Here is a 17,936-nt window from a genome sequence, read left to right as displayed (position 1 = left end):
TGGCCAGGGCAACAATAAAAAGCAAATCATAGGCCAGGCACGGTAGCACATGTCTGTAATCCCAGCAGCTCTGGAGGCTGAGGCAGGAGGATCCCAAGTTGAAAGCCAGCCTCAGTAACTTAGTGAGGCCCTAAGCAACTTAGTGAGAACCTGTCTCTAAATAAAATATGAAAAAGGGTTGGGGATGAGGATGTGGCCCAGTGGTACCTCTGGGTTCAGTTTCTGGTACCAAAAAGAAAGAAAGAAAGAAAAAGAAAAAAGCAAAGCAAACCACAGGAAGGGGAGAGAGTCTCTGTGGCAGAGGGGAGCTCTGTTAAGATGGGGGTCAGGAAAGGGCTCTCCGAGAAGGGGCCCTTTGAGCAGAAACCAGGGTGGTAGGAAGAAGCTGGTCAAGTGGAAGTTGAAGGAAGAGGATCCAGACAGAGGAAGAAGTAGGTGCAAAGACCCTGAGGTAGAGCATGTATGGAAGTGCAAGAGGACAATGTGGGGGAGCAGAGTGAGAAGGAAAATGGAGGAGGTGAGGTCTGAAGACAGAGGACTAGGTGACAGTTAGGACTCCTCACAGATTTTGTTAGGACTTTGGTTTTTAGCCTGAAAGAGAGGATGTTGAACCAGGGAGAGGGTGGATTTATGTTTTCAGAGTCAGTCTTGGTGCTGGTTGGAAAAGAGCCTGTTGGGGACTAGACTAGAAGCTCCTGAAGCCCTGGAGGATGAGAGAAGGCAGCGGCTGGTCTAGGTGCTGGAGGTGCAAGTGGTGAGAAGGGGTCAACTTCTAGACATGTCTCAAGGTACCACCAACAGGGCTGAGGGGGTGGGGCTAGGAGAGGAAGGGCACCTGATCCCGGAAACACGAGCAGCCCAGGGAATTCGGTGCCAATTTCTGAGATGGAGAAGAACAGATTTGAGATGGGAGTGGACCATCAAGCACATTTCAAACATGTTAAGTTTGAGATTTCCAGTAGATTCCAAGGGATATGCCACTAGATATATGAGTCTGGGTCTTGGGAGGAAAGTTAGGATGGGGATATAAATTCGGAAGTGACCAGCACACGGATGTCCACACTCACTGAGGACATCTTTGAGGACATGGGATTAGATGAGCTCCTCAGTGAGTGTGGATGGAGACGACTCAGGCATCCCTCCCCCACAAGCCCTTAGGCGCCCAGTATCCTGCTGTCCTATCTGTACCGTCAAAGGTCCCCTGCAAATGGCTCCTGTATGAGCTTCCTGCGGTTTCCAGCCAGATGTGTCCTCTCAGGTCTCTCGTTTCCACTTGGCCTAGTCTGCACCTCCCTTTGGGCCACCCCAGCTCCGCGGTCGGCCACAGTCACTACCTACTCTTCACCTGAGCCTGCCTATGGGACGGAAGCCTTGCGAGCAGGGATGGGCTGGGCTGCCTCTGCAGTCCCGCTGGGCAGAGCTCTGCCTGGGGATCCAGTCGTCCCTCCACAGGTGCGCCTGGCCTCCACAACTGGAAGGCAGCTTGGCAGCCACACCCGGAAAGGGCAAGCAGGCAAGGACTTCCTCAGAAAGCCCAGGAGTCATCCAAGGAGCTGCTCAACCCCTGAACTCTGGAGCCAGAGCTCCAGGAGTCCCATACAGCTAGGAAAACAAACACAGGACCTGCGACCTTTCTTGATTCAAAAGCGTTGAGTTTTCCCAGGTTTGTAGGTATAGGGAATTGGAAGCATTGAAGGCAAGGGTTCTAAAACAAAGATTTCCCTCCATCTGTTTCCATTTCTGATTCCAGGAATTTTGTTGGTAGCACACTCATTTGTATTGTGGGCCAGTTGTGAAATAATTCACTGAGTTCATCCCCTTCTTCTCGTGGTCCCCTCACTATGCTTTAGCTAGCAATATCACACTTGAACTTAACCAAATAATTAAATATTTCTGCCATTGATCCTCTGCCAACTGTCCAAATAAGAGAGGATTTTATGCAAAGACAAGTCTCGTGTCCATCAGACAAGAGGAATACAAAAATATCCAATCCTGCTGGGAGATATGGCACATGCCTGTAATCCCAGCAACTCGGGAGGTTGAGATAGGAGGATTGCAAGTTTGAGGCCAGCCTCAGCAAGTTACCAAGATCTCATCTCAGAATAAAAAATAAAAAGGGCTGGAGATGTAACTCAGTGGTAAAGTGCCCCAGGTTTTAATCCCCAGTACAAAAAAAGAATAAAAATTTTTTAAAAGTCCAGTCCTGACCTGGGAGGCTTGTTGCTTTTGCAGAAACCTTCTGGAGGCCATCCTCCTTCTCTTCATCAGTGGTCGGTGTCTAAAAGAGACATGCCATGTTATAGGCCGGCTTCTGTGGACTCCACCATCATTTAGACCCAGTTTGGGCATCACCTTCTCAAAGACCTCCCTGGGTCACCCTAGGCTTCCCTTTCTCTATCTCATGAACCTCCCAGTATCTGACTTCATCACCTCCAACTTTATTACCATTATTTGTATAACTTGTGTCTCCTGCTTGAGGCAGCGATTCCTTTCCATCTGCCTTGCCACAAAAGTTGAAGGGCACAGCCCTCTGCACAGAGGAGACCATGCTCAATAGATAACCCCAAAGCAGCAATTGTCCTTAAGGTCTGGTGCCAGGAGGTAGGTATCACTGCCCAGTGGGAAAAGCAGAGACTGGAATCCTGGCCGCCACGGACCAGCTTTGTGACTGTGGGCAGATTTCTTAACCCATGTGGGTCTCAGTTCTGCTCCCTTGTAGAGTTAATATGAGAATCAAACGAGATGAGGAATGTGTGACTCAGAGTTTAGCAGGACAGGGCCAAGTCTTCAGTCGTGTCAGCTCCCCTGGGACCTGGATTGGGCGAGCTCGAGTCCCACAGGTATGGACTCCACCTGCAGCTGGTCCTAAAGGTGCCCAGATAGTCCTGCATCACACATGCCCAGGGTTCAGAAGACTGTGCTGCCCAGCTCCAGGGTTGGCTGAGCCTGCCAGCTTAGCATTGAGAATTTAAGACCACGGGAGGAGATAGAGACACAGTTGAATGGGAAATTGGATTACTCAAAGAATTGGTTAAGCAGCTTCAGAGGTAATCCTCTTTCCAGCAAATTATGATACCAGGCGTCCACAGGGGAGGAACTCAGATAATCTGAATTGTATCTCAAGCTAAGCAGTTAGTGGTATCCAAAAAGCTCAGAAAGAAAATAGCAGCCACCAGACACAGGTGGTTTCCTGGGCTGGGCAAGGCTGCCCTGCCCTTTACAGCCCTGGGACATAGAATTGCTGTTTTCCCCTTTCTCTGAGACTTGGAAAGGGCAGAAATTCGCCACATTACACTTTAGTAAGAGGCAGAGCTGGGCTTTAAACCAAATTCTACCTGTGGCCAACCCATACTAACCACCAGGTGCTGCTGCCCTGACTCGCACAAGAACACAAGCTCACCTCCGTGGAGTCGGATGCGGGGGTCACAGCTGGGGTACTCCTGGATTCTGCAGATAGAGGAGAAAAGGAAGGGCTGTCACTAGTGATTCATGGGCCCTGGAGTGCTACCCAATGGCTCCAGAAGCATCACAATGCTATTTTAGAGAGGAAAACAGTTGAGGCTAAGTGGTGCACACCTGTAATCCCAGCAGCTGAGGCAGGAGGATCCTTAGTTCAAAGCCAGCCTCAGCAACTTATCAAGGCCCTAAGCAACTCAGTGAGACCCTGTCTCTAAATAAAAAATATAAAAAGGGCTGGGGATGTGGCTCAGTGGTTAAGCACCCCTGAGTTCAATCCCTGGTACAACCAAGCAATCAATCAATCAATCAATAAGTACACATCGCAGTGACCTGGGATGCCATTCATCAGCAGAGCACTTATCTAGCATGCACAAGGACCTGGGTTCAATCCCAGCACCACCACCAACAACAACAAAACAAACAAACAAAGGAGCATAATATTGGAAATAACTAAATATCCAACCCTAAGAGACAAGCTATATAAATTATGATACAGCCACATAATGTAATAGCCTTTACACAATGCATACATGTATCAAAACATCATATTGTACCCCATCAATATACCCAACTATTCTATGTCAATTTCATTGATGGATAAAATAAGGAGCTGGGTGCCATGCCAAACTCCTATAATTTCAATAATTTGGGAAGGATCAGAAGTTTGAGGTCAGCCTCTGCAACTTAGTGAGACCCTGCCTCAAAATAAAAAATAAAAAGGGCTAGGGATGTGGTTCAATGGTAGAGCACCCCTGCGTTCAACATCCAATACTGTAGAAAATAATAAAATAAGGGCGGGGATGTGGTTAGGTGGTGGATGGCTTACCTAGTGGTGCAAGGCCCTGTGTGTTTGATTCCCTAGCACCACAAATTAATAAAAATAAAAATAAGGAGACTGAGGCAGGAAGATCTTGAGTTCAAAGCCAGCCTCAGCAACTTAGCAAGGCCCTAAGCAACTCAGGAGACCCTGTCTCTAAATAAAATACAAAAAGGGCTGGGTTGTGGCTCAGTGGTTAAGCACCCCTGGGTTCAATCCCCCATACCAAAAAATAAAAAATAAAATAAGTAAATAAATAAAACTTCAAAATATATATTTTAGAAAAAATGTTGAATACATAATGCATTAAAAAGATGCAAGATAAGAAAAAGTCATACAGTTTGATCCAAAGTTGTTTTGTTGTTGTTGGAGGTATTAGGAAATGAACCGGAGGCATGTTACCATTAATATGCCCCTCCAGCCCTTTTTCATTTTGAGACAGGATCTTGCTAAGTTGCTGAGGCTGGCCTCAAACTTGAGATCCTCTTGCCTCAGCCTCCCCAGTCACTGGAATTACAGGCATGCACCACCTCACCCAGCTTCAATCAAGTTTCTAAAGAAACATATTTATGTTATTATTCATTGTATATTACATTAAATATAATCTATATTCATATACCGACAAAATGGAAGGATACACATCACCAGACATAAACACTATTAACATTATCATTTCTTTCCATGACCTTTTTTCAATAAAAAAGATACATCATGATTAGCAAATCCTCATTGGCCTGGATGAGGAGGCAGGATGTGGACAAGTCACACTCACGAGGCCACCCCATCCCTGGGAACCATGTTTCTGCAGAAATCGCTGAAGCAGGAGGAGGCCACGAATCAAAGTCAGAACTGTGACATGAGGCCAGGCCCAGGGGCAAATGTGGGCCCAGGGGACCAGGCACTGAACCATGACGAGCCCTGGGTGGAATGCTCTAGATTTCAAAATATTTTCCTGATAGCCCATCATTCATCCATCAGGAAGTTAAAAATACCACAGAAATCGTTCACACAAAGAGGATACGCCTCCCTGAACCGGGAGTAGAATAAGAAAGGACCAGCAAGGGGTGGAGGAGAAGAAGACCCTGTTTCGACTCAGGAGAGACTTTCCAGCATAATATGCCATCTCTAAGAAGGGGAAAAATCACATATCAGCTGCATTGGAGGAGCTGAAGGAACTCATCCACTCACCTCATTGTCCAGAGAGGGAAAGCAACTTGTCTAAGGCCACACAGCAGGTTAGTCCAGAATTGAACTGCAAACTATGGCAGGGATCCAGTTTCTTATTTCTTTGGGTTTCTCCCAGCCCAGACTAGTGGAAAACAGTTAAGATTCTTGGCAGGGAGTGACTAAAGGATGAACAGAACATGTAGGGGGCACTAGAAAGAAAACTAAAACCAGGAGATGGGGACAGCACTAAACAGAAAACACAGCCAACCCAGATAGCCGTTCAGGATAGAGATTTCCCAGACCTAGTTTAGTGTTATCCCGAACCTTATAGACCCACCCTAGACCTATGGTCTCCGAACCTGGGCAATGAGACTCAGTCACTAGGGTTTTATAAAGCTCCTCCAAAGCAAACAGAGGTTTCAGGAAGAAAGCAAGACATACATACATACAGTTTCCACCCTCAGTCCTGACCTGAGACATAACGTGGTTCAGAGAATGCTTAACCTCTTTCTGTGGTTCAGGTTTCTGGAGATAAAGTAGGAATTTTATTTTGGTATTATCTGGAATAACCCACAATGTTACCAGAATGAATAAAATATTTATAATAAAAATGTGAAATAGAATATAAGATTTTTTTTCAACACTGGGGATTGAACCCAGGGGTAAGCCACATCCCAGCCCTTTTTATTTTTTTATTTTGGAACAGGTCTCACTAAGTATCCCAGGCTGATCTTGAACTTGCAATCCTCCTGCCTCCGCCTCCCAAGTCTCTGGGATTGCAGGTGTGTGCCACTGTGACCAGATACAATGAAACTCTGAAAATAGTCTGATTCAGACTATTTTGTCCCCTGTGAGGTGTGTGTGGGGGGGGGGGGGACAGCAATTTGTATCATTATAAATAAAAGTCATTTCCAGTCAGGCACAGTGGCTGGATTTAGCAAGACCCATCTCAAAATAACAAGGGCTAGGGCCGCAGCTCAGTGGTAGAGCACCCTTGGGTTCAATCCCAGGTACCAGAAAGAAAGAAAGAGGAAGAAAGGGAGGCAGAGAGGAAAAAAAGACCACACAGAACATTAATTGTGGTGGTTGCTTACCCTGTATTAATATGTCCAATTTTCTACAAGATTATAGATGTGCTTTTATATTCAAAACAAAATGAGTAAATAATGAATAAGGTGAATGAATGAATGACTTTATTCCAATGAGATTAACTGGGATGATCAGCAGGCCTGCCCAAAAAGGCCCTCCACACCAAGCTCAGGAGAAAGCCACGGGAGCCACGGGTAATGTCTGGGAAGTGACAGGTGCAGTCTTGTGATTTAGAAAGACGCCTAGAGAAACAGCATGGAGAACGCACAGTGCGTGAACTCCAAAAGCAGGAGATCAGTCAGGAGGGTCAACTGTTAAGGTTCTGCTGAGATGTGACAACCAAGGGAAGGTGGTGTCCCTGAGTCAGGCTCCTAGTACTGGAGGTTGGGTGGGTAGCAGTGTCCTTCCCTGGACAAAAAGGGCAGGGAGGTTTGTGAGCGACAGGGATGCGTTTGGTTTGGGTCAAGCCAAGTACCCAGTTGCAGGAGAGAGGACCTGAGAAGACGTCCGGGCCAAGTAAAGACAGGAATCCAGAGTTCGCAGGACAGCATGAGCAGGAGGCAGTTGAGAAACAAAAATTCTGACATTATACACTTTGCACCAACTGCTTTCTGTATTGTCAAAGCCGCCAGGGAGGTGTTCAGGTTTGGGGGGTTTTTTGAGGCAAGCATTATTACTCCCACTTGACAAATAAGCAGACTAAGGCTTGGTTAGTTACTTCCCCAAAGTCAAACTAGTCCTAGGAGCAGGGTCATCAACTAGACCCAAGTCTGTCTCACTGCAAACCAATGCTCTGTACAGGTAGTAGGTGGTGTGGTGGGAGCGGCCAGCACACCGAGTGGGATGGGTAGGTTCAAGAATATAGCAGAAAACAGGACCAACGCCAGGCACAGTGACACAGGCCTATAATCGCAGCTACTGGGGAGGCGGAGGCAGGAGGATCACAAGTTTCAGACCAGACTGAACAATATAATAAGCCCCTGTCTCAAAATTTTAAAAATTTTTAAAAGGCTGGGCAGTTATACAGCTCCCTGGGTTCAATCCCCAGTACCAGAAAAAGAGAGAATAGAATAGAATAGAATAGAATAGAATAGAATAGAATAGAATAGAATAGAATAGAATAGAATAGAATAGAATAGAATAGAATAGAATGAAGGAAAGAAAGAAAGAAAGAAGAGGAAAGAGAGGAAGGGGCAGAGGGAGGGAAAGATCCCAAAAGGAGGACTGTGGGGGAGCCACATCAATGAATAGGACAAGATCTCTCAGAAATGTGGAGACAGGCCCTCTTTAATTGGCAGAACATCCCACTTGTGGGTGCTGAGGAGAGGAACAAAATGAGCTCCCCATGAATGGAATGGCCAAAGGGCGGGAGACGATCCCAGGTAGCTCCAGGGGTGCAGGCCGGGGACCAAGCTGCCTGGAGTGTCCCCAGCCCCAACCTCAGGGCACCCATATGTTTTACAAGGCAAACCTCTCAAACTTTCTCAAAGGGGTGTGATTCCCATTCTTGGGGAATAGGAGAAGGAGTTAAAGGGATTTTCAAATAGCAAAAAATAACTCTTTTCTGCCTGATAGGCTTTTCCTAGGCACTTTACCCCAAGACTTCTGTAACATCAGAGAGAACTCCTGCCAGGAGATTTATCTGGGTGAACTCCCGAACTTGGGAAGGAGCTGCCCTGTCCATAAGGGATCTCTTCTCCCTATGATCAAGGGCACAAAGAGTGTCTAAGAATCACAGCTGCAGGGGCTGACAGCAGTGTCCTGGCCTTGATGGACGAAGTAAGGACTCTAAGACAGTGTGATGCTATCCATTCTACTAGTCAGGGCGCGCGTGTGCGCGCACACACACATACACAGCTCACTAATCCCCCACAAACATGCCTTCCTGCAGATTGCTGTGTGCTGCCAGGTCTCATCCTCAAGAGGGCAGCACCTGCCGAAGTCCAGGCTCCTGCGCCCCTCCTCCACCTTCCACTTAGCCTCCTCAGCTTCCCCAAGATCAAGGCCAAGACTGGCCTCTACTTGCTCCATTCAGACCCTCCAGCTTAACACAACAGTCTGCTCCAGTCTTAGTACACTGTATTATAATGGGGCATCCTCCCACTACCACACGTATTATAATCACAAGAAAAGTCTTCTCAAACTACGCATTCCACTAACCCCTCCAGATTCGCATTCAGAGGGTCCAGAGGGAAAGTGATTCTGGGATGCCCATGGCCCCTCTCTCTTCATTCATTCCAAGAACCAACACTGCACTGTGGTTGCTAATCCCCTTGTATTTGCAATAGACTTGCCCATTTCTAAAAAGTATTTCTTTTTATTTTAAGATGGGATCTCACTTAGTTGACAAGGCTGGCCTCAAACTCATGATCCTCCTGCCTCAGCCTCTCAAGTAGCTGAATTACAGGTGTGCATCACTGTGCCTGACTTAAAGAATGTTTTTCTCGCCAGACTCATAAAACCTCTCCTAAGGTCACATCGTCACCAGAGGTGGATCAGACAGAGGCTTCAAGAGGTGAATTAATTTTACCAATATCATCCAACCTGATTCCCAAGTCCAACGTGCTTCCCATGACTTCTGTGTTCCCCAGAGGTCCCCACCCCACATCTAGGATGGGAGGCAGGGCATCCTCTCTGTCTGGGCTTTGAATGTTGAAGGTCCTTGGGATCAGGAAGCCCAATGATAGAGTCCCTAGTGCACTGACATGACCCAAACAGTCAAGCAATGCCACTGACAGTAAAACACACCTCACCTAGTGTTCCATCCGCCTTCTCATTTTCCAAAACTTGCCCCAGTATCTATCCTAAATTCCTTTGGTCTCAGAATTATCCAAGTTCCTCTTGCTCTGTTCTCAGTGGAGAGGAGAGCAACAGGTTTCTCTCTTGGATATATTTACCACTGGGGTTTAAAGATGCTTCCCCCCACCCAAAACTATCCACCTACAGGATAGGGAGCTCCAACCGTCCAGATGCTTAGGGAGAAGGAACTAAGTGCTCTGTCTGAGCTCACGTGGTCATTCCAGCATATGACCCAAGACTGGAAAGTCCAAGACTGTACCCAGAGCTTGCCAGATGGCCCCTGCTATACTGTCATCCACAGGAGAGAGGACGTCAACGATTTAAAGAGATATATCCACCAATGAGACCAGATTTAGGAGCAGATAAATAGCCAAGCAAGAAGCTCTAAACCGTCCCATGTGGCAATCTGGGAATAGCAGCACAAGCAGAGGGAAGTCCTCTGAACTCAGAGAAGAATTCAGAGAGCAGACTGGACTAGGAGTGACCCCAGAGGACAGGGGTGAGTGAGCCCAGAGGACAGAGCAAGACTCAGTGAGGCCAGAGTGGCTCACAAAAGAAGACTTTCTAAATGCAGAGTGATAGCTCGAGCCTGCAATCTCAGAGACTTGGGAGGCTGAGGTAAAAGGATGGCAAGTTCAAGGCCAGCCTCAGCAACTTAGTTTAGATGTTTAGCAAATTAGGGACACCGTCTCAAAATAAATAAAAACAACTGGGGATATAGCTCAGAGGTAAAGCTTCCCTGGGTTCAGTCTCCAATAACAGAAAGTAAACAAAAACAAGATGTTCCACATCACTATTATTAGGGAAATGCGAATCAAAACCACAATGAGACAGCACTTCATACCCATAAGAATGGCTACTATTAAAAAATCAAATGGAGCCAGGTGTGGTGACCTACTTATAATCCCAAGGGCTCAGGAGAATCACAAGTTCAAAGCCAGCCTGAGCAATTTAGCAAAGCTCTAAGCAACTTGGTGAGATCCTGTCTCTAAATAAAAAAAATTAAAAGGGCTGGGAATGCGGCTCAGTGGTTAAGCACCCCTGGATTCAATCCCCAGTATCAAAAGTAAAAATAAAATAAAAACAAATGGACTCCCGTAATCCCAGTTACTTGAGAGGCTGAGGCAGGAAGATCACTTAAGCCCAGGAGTTTGAGACTGTCTCAAAAAGAGAGAGAGAGAGAGAGAGAGAAAGGAAGGGAGAAGGAAGGGTAGGAAGGAAAAAAAAATAACTAGTGTTCGCAAGGTGTGTTTGTGCACTCTGCAGTGAATATGAAAAGGTGCAGCCACGATGGAAAACTGTGGTAGTTCCTCAAAAAATTAAAAATAGAATTACCACGTGACACAGTGATTCCACTTCTGGGTTTATACACAAAAGAACTGAAAGCAGGAACGCAAATAGATCTCTCTATACCCATGTTCATAGCAGCATCATTCACAAAGCCAAAAGACACAAGCAACTCAAGTATCCATTGACAGATGAATGAAGAAACAAAATATGGTGTTTCTACATAATAGAATACCACTCAGCCCTTTAAAAGGAGGAGATTCTGACAGATGCTGCTATGTGAGTGAACCTTGAAGACATGTTATACAAAGGGAAATAAGCCAGGCACCAAAGGACAAATCCTGCGTGACTCCACTTATTTGAAGTACCCTGTCTCAAAACAAAGAAGAATGATCTGGAGTAGTCAAATTCAGAGACAGAAAGCAGAATGTCAGGGTTTGTCAGGGGTTAAGGGTACGGATGGGAGAATGGGGAATTACCCAGAGTTTCAGTTTTTCGAGATAAAAACTCTGGAGGTAGATGATGGTGATGCTGGTACAACAATGTGAATGTACTTAATGCCACAAAACTGTACACTTGAAATAGTAAAATAACAAATATTATGTTATGCACATTTTATCACTAGTTTAAAAACTCTTAAATCGAAGGATAATTTTTCTGTTTTTTCTTTTTTTTTCTTTTTCTTTTCTTAAAACAGTAGTGGGGATTGACTCCTTGGGTGCTCTACCACTGAGCTACATCCCCAAGCCTTTTTATTTTTTATTTTAAGGCAAGTTTTCACAATAGTTGCCCAGACTGACCTTGAACTTGCAACATCCTCCTGCCGCAGCCTCCTGAATTACTGGGATTACAGGTGTGCACCACTGTGCCTGGCCTCCTTTTTCTTTTCTTTTTTTTTTTCTTTTTTCTTTTTTTGTATAGGATCTTGAACCCAGGGTTCTTTACCACTGAGCTACATCCCCAATACTTTTTATATTAAGACAGGGTCTCAATAGAATGCTGAGTTCTCCCTAAATTGCCTACGATGGCCTAGAATTTATGATCCTCCTGCCTCAGTCTCCAGAGTTGCTGGGATTACAGGCATGTGTCATGGTGCCTGGCTGGCCTTATTCTTTTAATTGCTAAGTAATTAAGAATGACTAATTTAGCTAAGCACAGTGGCGTACGCCTGTGATCCCAGCAACTGGGGAGACTAAGGCAGGAGAAACACAAGTTCAAGGTCATCCTCAGCAACTTAGTGAGATCCAGTCTCAAAATAAAAAATAGAAAAGAGGCTGGGATGTAGCTCAGTGGTTAAGCACCCCTGGGTTCAAACCTGCCCCTCCCCCCACAAAAAATGAATGATTAATTTGATTCAACTATGCTACAGGGTTAGAAAACATTCAGCCTCAATGCGAGCCTGTAATATGTTCTACAATACGAATGCTGGGAGTAAGCTCCTCATCTCTGGAAGCTCAAAGAGAGGCTTGGGTGACCAGGGTGACCACTCTCTGGTTGTGGTCAGGGAGATACCCACATTCTAGGTCTGCTAAATTCTAATCTTTCATAGCAGGATATTGGTAGATAATGCCTCAAGTGGTTTTATCAGGGGGAAAGAAGTCATTCATCTAAGCTTGTCCTTTAGAGATAAGGCAGGGGAAAAAGAAAGAAAAGGCAGACTACAGTTAAGGAGGTCACCAGCAGAAGATGCAGAAACAGAGTCAAGCAGGTTCCTCCAGAAAGCAGATCTGGGGATGGGAAGGTCAGGGCACAAGACTCTGCTTGGTATTGTAAGTCATTTTGGGGCTTTTGGTTGCTGTTGTCTCTGGTACTGGGGATTGAAACCAGGGGCACTTTACCACTGAGTTACATCTCCAGTCCTTTTTAAAAATTTTTTTTTAATTTTTTTTTACTATTTTTTTAGTCATAGATGAACATAATACCTTTATTTTATTTATTTATTTTTATGTGGTGCTGAGAATTGAACCCAGCATGTGGTGCTGAGAATTGAACCTAGCATATGCCTCACACATGCTAGGCAGCGCTCTGCCACTGAGCCACAACCCCCACCCATTATTTTTTTATTTTGAGACAGATTCTAGGTTGCTTAGGATGTTGCTAAGGCTGGCCTCAAACTCATGAACCTCCTGCCTCAGTTTCTCAAGTCTTCTGTATTAATTTGATACATATTTTTAAATTTTTCTTTTTAAAAAACCTCCAAACTGGGTGTGGTAGTTCATGCTAATAATTCCAGTGACTTGGGAAGTGGACTAGTGACCCTGGGTTCAATCCCCAGTACAAAACCAAAAAAAAACTCCCATGGGCATTTTACAAAAATTTTTTCTTAATCATGCTGTTGGGCAGTTGGCAAATAATACATTTTCAAAAAATTCTGATAATATGCCAGGTGCAGCAGCAGCTCAGGAGGCTGAGGTAGGAGGATTTCAATTTCAAAGCCAGCCTCAGCAACTTAGCAAGGCACTAAGCAACTTAGTGATACCCTGACTCAAAATAATGTGGCTCAGTCATTAAGTGCCCCTAGGTTCAATTCTTGGTACCAAAAAAAAAATTTTTTTTTTGATAACATGGGGCATGATCACAATATTTTATATATGTATATAGGCTGGGGATGTAGCTCAGTGGTAGAGCACTCCTGGGTTCAGTCCCCAGTAATCTCCCCAAATTATATATTTTATAAATTATAAACTCTACATTATTTTTATTTTGAGACAGGACCTCACTAAGTTGCTTAGAGCCTTGCTAAATTGTCGAGGCTGGCCTCAAACTTGCATTCCTCCTGCCTCAGCCCCCCAAGTCACTGGGATCACAGGTGTGCACCACTGCACCTGGTGCAATATTATATTTATATATGTAAACACACAGATAAATGTATTAGAAAAAAAACAAACTAAAATATTTCCACTGGTTTTCACTAAATGAAAATACTGGTAATAGTTATTCTCTTCATGTTTTTATAGTATTTTTTATTTTGTCACTAACATGTTAATTTCAATAATCCCCCATCAGCTTTTTAAAAATAAAAAGCATTAGACTAAATGCTAAATATGCTAAATATGCATAGACTAAATATGCATCTGACTCTTTGCAGCTCCTCCCACCCAGCCCAATGATTCTCCACCCAGCTACCCTCGGAGGCAGAGCCAGAGGTAGCCTAAGGGCCCAGTCACCAACCAGCTCCCACCATCAGCCATGTGAGTGAGTCACCTTGGACCTTCCAGACCTGATGGCTACTGCATTGTGGATCAGGCAAGACCAGCGTTGTCTGAAGCAAATAAATGGTTGCTGTTTTAAGCACTAGTTTTGGGGTGACTTGTCCTATAGCACTACATTACTGATCTACTAACAAAGCAGCAACACCCCATCCTCCCTCCATGCCCAACAAGGTACCTGTCCAAGGAACGCCTGTGACCTCTGGGCTCCACTCACTCCAGGAGCCAAGTCCAAACTCCTCCTGGGCCCGAAGCTGCACTGTGTGCCTCAGGCCACGCCAGGCATCATGGATGATGCAGTGGTACTGGGAATTCTTGACCTGAGGAAGGGAGGCACAGTGACTCTGAGTGGGCCCTGGGACAGGGCGGGGGGGCGGGGCATTGTCGCAAGGACAAGGAGCCCTTAGTCACCCTGCCCTCTAGCTGGCAGAGAGACTCCCACCACCATGGAGACTCACAGAGAGATGGAATTGCCCTCAGGGTGACACAGGCTGAAATTGTAACTCACTGTCCCCACCCAGTGCAGTACAGAATCCTGAGAATCAGTGCCCTTGATGTGCTCGGAGCCCAAGCCCTGGCCACCCCTCATACCCTTCTTGCAAACCAGCCTGTAAAGACAAGGCCTAGTATTACTATTCTGATTTAATAAATGAGACGGCCAAGGTTCATAAGGTTTGAAGACTCATCCGAGGTCATACAGGAGGAAGTTACAAAACAGAACCTAGAAGATCCAATTTTTTCCTCTATATCCTTTTTATGACCCTCAAGTGTCTACAGCACTTTTCTGTTTAGAAATAATAGAAGAATTTACCATCCACATTGTGAATGTCTTTGCGTGCTCAGCCCGGTATCGGAGTTCAAACTGTAGCCTGTAGAAATCTGAGTTCCAGGAAAGGGGGTCTTCCCAAGTGACATTGAGCCATCGGGGGTTTTCAGCCACAGCAGTAACTACGATGTTGGTGGGCGGGTCAGGCTGCACTGTGGGAGAGACAACGAGGCTTCTATGAGGTGAGCATGGTGCACAGCAGGGGCCCATAAAGCAGGACCCCACCCCAGACCCAGACCACTCCCATGCATATCTTTTTATTTATGTGCCCTCCTCCCCCATGCTAGGGATTAAACTCAGAGCCTTGTACACTCTAGGCAAATGCTCTACCACTAAGCTACACCCTCAGCCCCACCCAACACCTTGACAAGACCCTCATCTGTCAATGCCCAAAAGGGCTCCAGCTAGCCAACCCTCTTAACCACTGCTTCCCTGCCTCTCCAAGGAACAGATAAGAAATATAAGTCAAGGACCAGGCATGGTGGTGCAAGTGACTGCAATCCCAGTGACTTGGGAGGCTGAGGCAGGAAGATCAAAAGTTTGAGGCCAGCCTTAGCAATTTAGTGAGGCCATAAGCAACTTAGCAAAACCCTGTATCAAAAAAAAAAAAAAAAAAAAAAAAAAGTCTGGGGATGTGGCTCAGTGGTCAAGCATCCCTGGGTTCAACCCCCAGTACCAAAAAGAAAAAGAAATATTATGTCAAAAGAGAAGAAAATAATTGTGGGGCTGGGGAGGGGAGAGCTTACTTACGGATTCCATAACCCTCAAAGGCCTCCCTGTTACTGAACTTGCTTCCAGCACTGTTGGCAACGCATAGGGACACTATGTGGTAAGACTTGTCTCCCTCTGGGATTTCCAACTGGCAGGAGAACTTCTGGGAGTCCTGAGAATACTGGCATGGCACCTGGAAGTCTTCTGCTGGGACTTTCTGGCTGTTGGACACAAAACAAGGGCAGGGCCACACTATCAGATTCTGTACTTTTTTCCAGAGGGGAAAGATGGTCAGTGCCAGGGATTAGAAGTTCAGGCTCTGAAGTCTAGTCCCAGGGTTTGAATCCCAGTTCCTGATAATCAGCTCTTATTAGCTTTTGTGACTCTGAGTAAGTCATGTAACCAGACTGTGAGGTTCTGTGCTCTCATTTGAAAATGGGAATGTTACTAGTGCCCACTGGATAGGGAGTAATTGAAAACTATGTGTGAAAAACATCAAGCTCGGCACCTAACACAGAGAGGGGAGGTGCTGGAGCAGAGGGCTCAGCCTGACACTGAGGCATCAGAGATGCAGTGAGGGCTGGCATCGTGCCAAGAAATGTGCTCTTGGCTCTTTGGGGGATACAGAAATAGATCCAGGGAGGCCCTACCCTGGCTTCAGGGCACTCAGATGACTAAGCACCCAGTGGAGATGCTTGTGTATTACAGTGCAAGAAGCAGTTTGCAGGAAGGTGGCAGGGTTTCTGGCAGGGGAGTCCAGAAAAGCGTTCTGGAGATTGAGGACGTTCGAGGCAAGTCAGACACCAACCCACCTGACAGGAAACCTGGAACCTCACCCACTTCCCATGTATGTGGGCATGTTAGGCCATGGCAGGCACTTGCCCTGCTGCTGGGGTGACCAATCACCAACCTCTGACTTGGGTTTGAACCCTGGGCCCAGGAAGAGTCTAGCATGTGAGACAAACTGCTTCTGGAAGCCTGCCCCAGCGTGAGCTAGAGCCACCCTTCCTGGGTCCCCCAACACCACTCAGGCTTCTGTCCCACCTATCCTGAGAAGGCTGAACCTGCCTGATTTCCAGGCTGCCCTGCTGTGGTGCTGGAGGGCAGGGGCCCAGCCCTGTTCCACTCATGTCTCTCCCACAGCCAGGGCAGAGGCGAACTTCTCAGACACTGGTGGAATGAGAGACTGAGCATGTGTGGTGGGGTGAGGATATGAAAGCAGACACACCCAAAACAAAAAACAGAACACACCAGAATCTCTTTCCTGGGGCCCCAGAGTCTCAGGGTCTGGGTGGGGCCTCAGTGGGTCCCAGGGTCCCTGTCGCTCTGGCAGCCACTCCCATCCCCACTTCCCTCACTTCAAAGGTTCTCAGCAGCCATCCAGACTCTTCAAAGCCGATGCTTGAAATGCCTGAGACTGCTGGCAGGAGGAGGATGTTGAGCTAAACACCTGGTTCTCTCCCACTTTATTGTCAACTAAGAATTCTAGGTGAAGTATCAAATATGAATAAGTACCAGGCACATCCCTCTAATCCCAGCATCTCCGGAGGCTAAGGCAGGAGAATCGTGAGTTCAAAGTCAGCCTCAGAAACTTAGTGAGGCCCTGAGGAACTTAGCAAGACCCTGTCTCAAAATAAAACATAAAAAGGGCTAGGGATGTGGCTCAGTAGTTAAGTGCCTCTGGGTTCAATTCTTGATACAAAAAAAAAAAAAAAAGTGAATAAGTTTTCTGAAACTGCCAGTCAGTGGGTAGAACATGCTATCTATGGAGAAATGTTTTCTATTTAGTCCCAAACAATATCCAGACCCAAATTTGGGCTGGGAGGCTTTCTGGTCTTCCCATCATTGGGTGTGCACTACTAGTCTTAGGGGCAGCTGTATCTTTTGCAGGTGGGTAAACCACACTGTCCTGCATGGAGTCGGGAACATAAATATCACTGTCAGGCCTTCTAGCGATCTCTGGAGACAAGGGGAAGCCAAACCATCCTATTGAAGGCACTGCTCTGATTTTGGATAGAGTAGTCCTCTGCCTGCAGGGGATATGTTCCAAGAATCCAAGTAAGTGCCTGAAACCTCAGATGGTAGCAAACCCCATACCTACCATGCTTTTCCTACAGGTCTGGCAGCACTGCCACATAGAACCAGAGTTAATCTGTCCTTTCATGTTTTAGGCCCTGGTACTTCCTTTGCATCTCTACTCTTGTGCTTTGGGGCCATTATTAAGTAAAATGAGGGAGAGTTGAACATGAACACTGATAAAGGAGGTTCTACTAAGTGATTAAGAGCTAGATAGTGGATACAGTGAGGATGTGCTGGACTAAAAAGGATGATTCACAACTCCGGGCAGGATGGCACATGATTTCATCAGGTTACTCAGAATGGCTTCATTTAAAACATATGCATTATTGAGTTCTAGAATTTTCTACTTAATATTTTCAGGCCACAGTGGATCAAGGGTAATTGAAACCATGGGAGGTAGAGAGTGGGACTACTATACTCTGATGACTGGCAGCTTAAACTCAATTTCAAACTCTAGACAAAGGAGACATTGGTTTGAGGACAGACCCAGGTA

At 46.1% G+C, this 17,936-nt stretch overlaps 1 protein-coding gene across 2 annotated transcripts in view; it reads right to left on the bottom strand.

The window, feature by feature from the left end:
- Positions 1-17,936, bottom strand: part of IL6R (interleukin 6 receptor) — a 54,397-nt gene that overhangs the window by 9,879 nt on the left and 26,582 nt on the right. For both annotated transcript variants that reach the window (XM_079117563.1, XM_079117562.1), the window contains 5 exons: positions 15,404-15,585; positions 14,639-14,805; positions 14,006-14,147; positions 3,401-3,447; positions 2,209-2,278 (listed from right to left, as the gene is read on the bottom strand). In XM_079117563.1, coding sequence (XP_078973689.1) covers positions 2,209-2,278; positions 3,401-3,447; positions 14,006-14,147; positions 14,639-14,805; positions 15,404-15,585 — 608 coding nt within the window. The remainder of the gene's footprint in view (positions 1-2,208; positions 2,279-3,400; positions 3,448-14,005; positions 14,148-14,638; positions 14,806-15,403; positions 15,586-17,936) is intronic.

This window comes from Sciurus vulgaris, assembly GCF_902686455.1.
Source record: "Sciurus vulgaris genome assembly, chromosome: 1".
Classification (NCBI taxonomy): Eukaryota; Metazoa; Chordata; class Mammalia; order Rodentia; family Sciuridae; genus Sciurus; species Sciurus vulgaris.
Note: the sequence above shows the minus strand (reverse complement) of the source record. Positions and strands in the feature narration are given on the sequence as shown.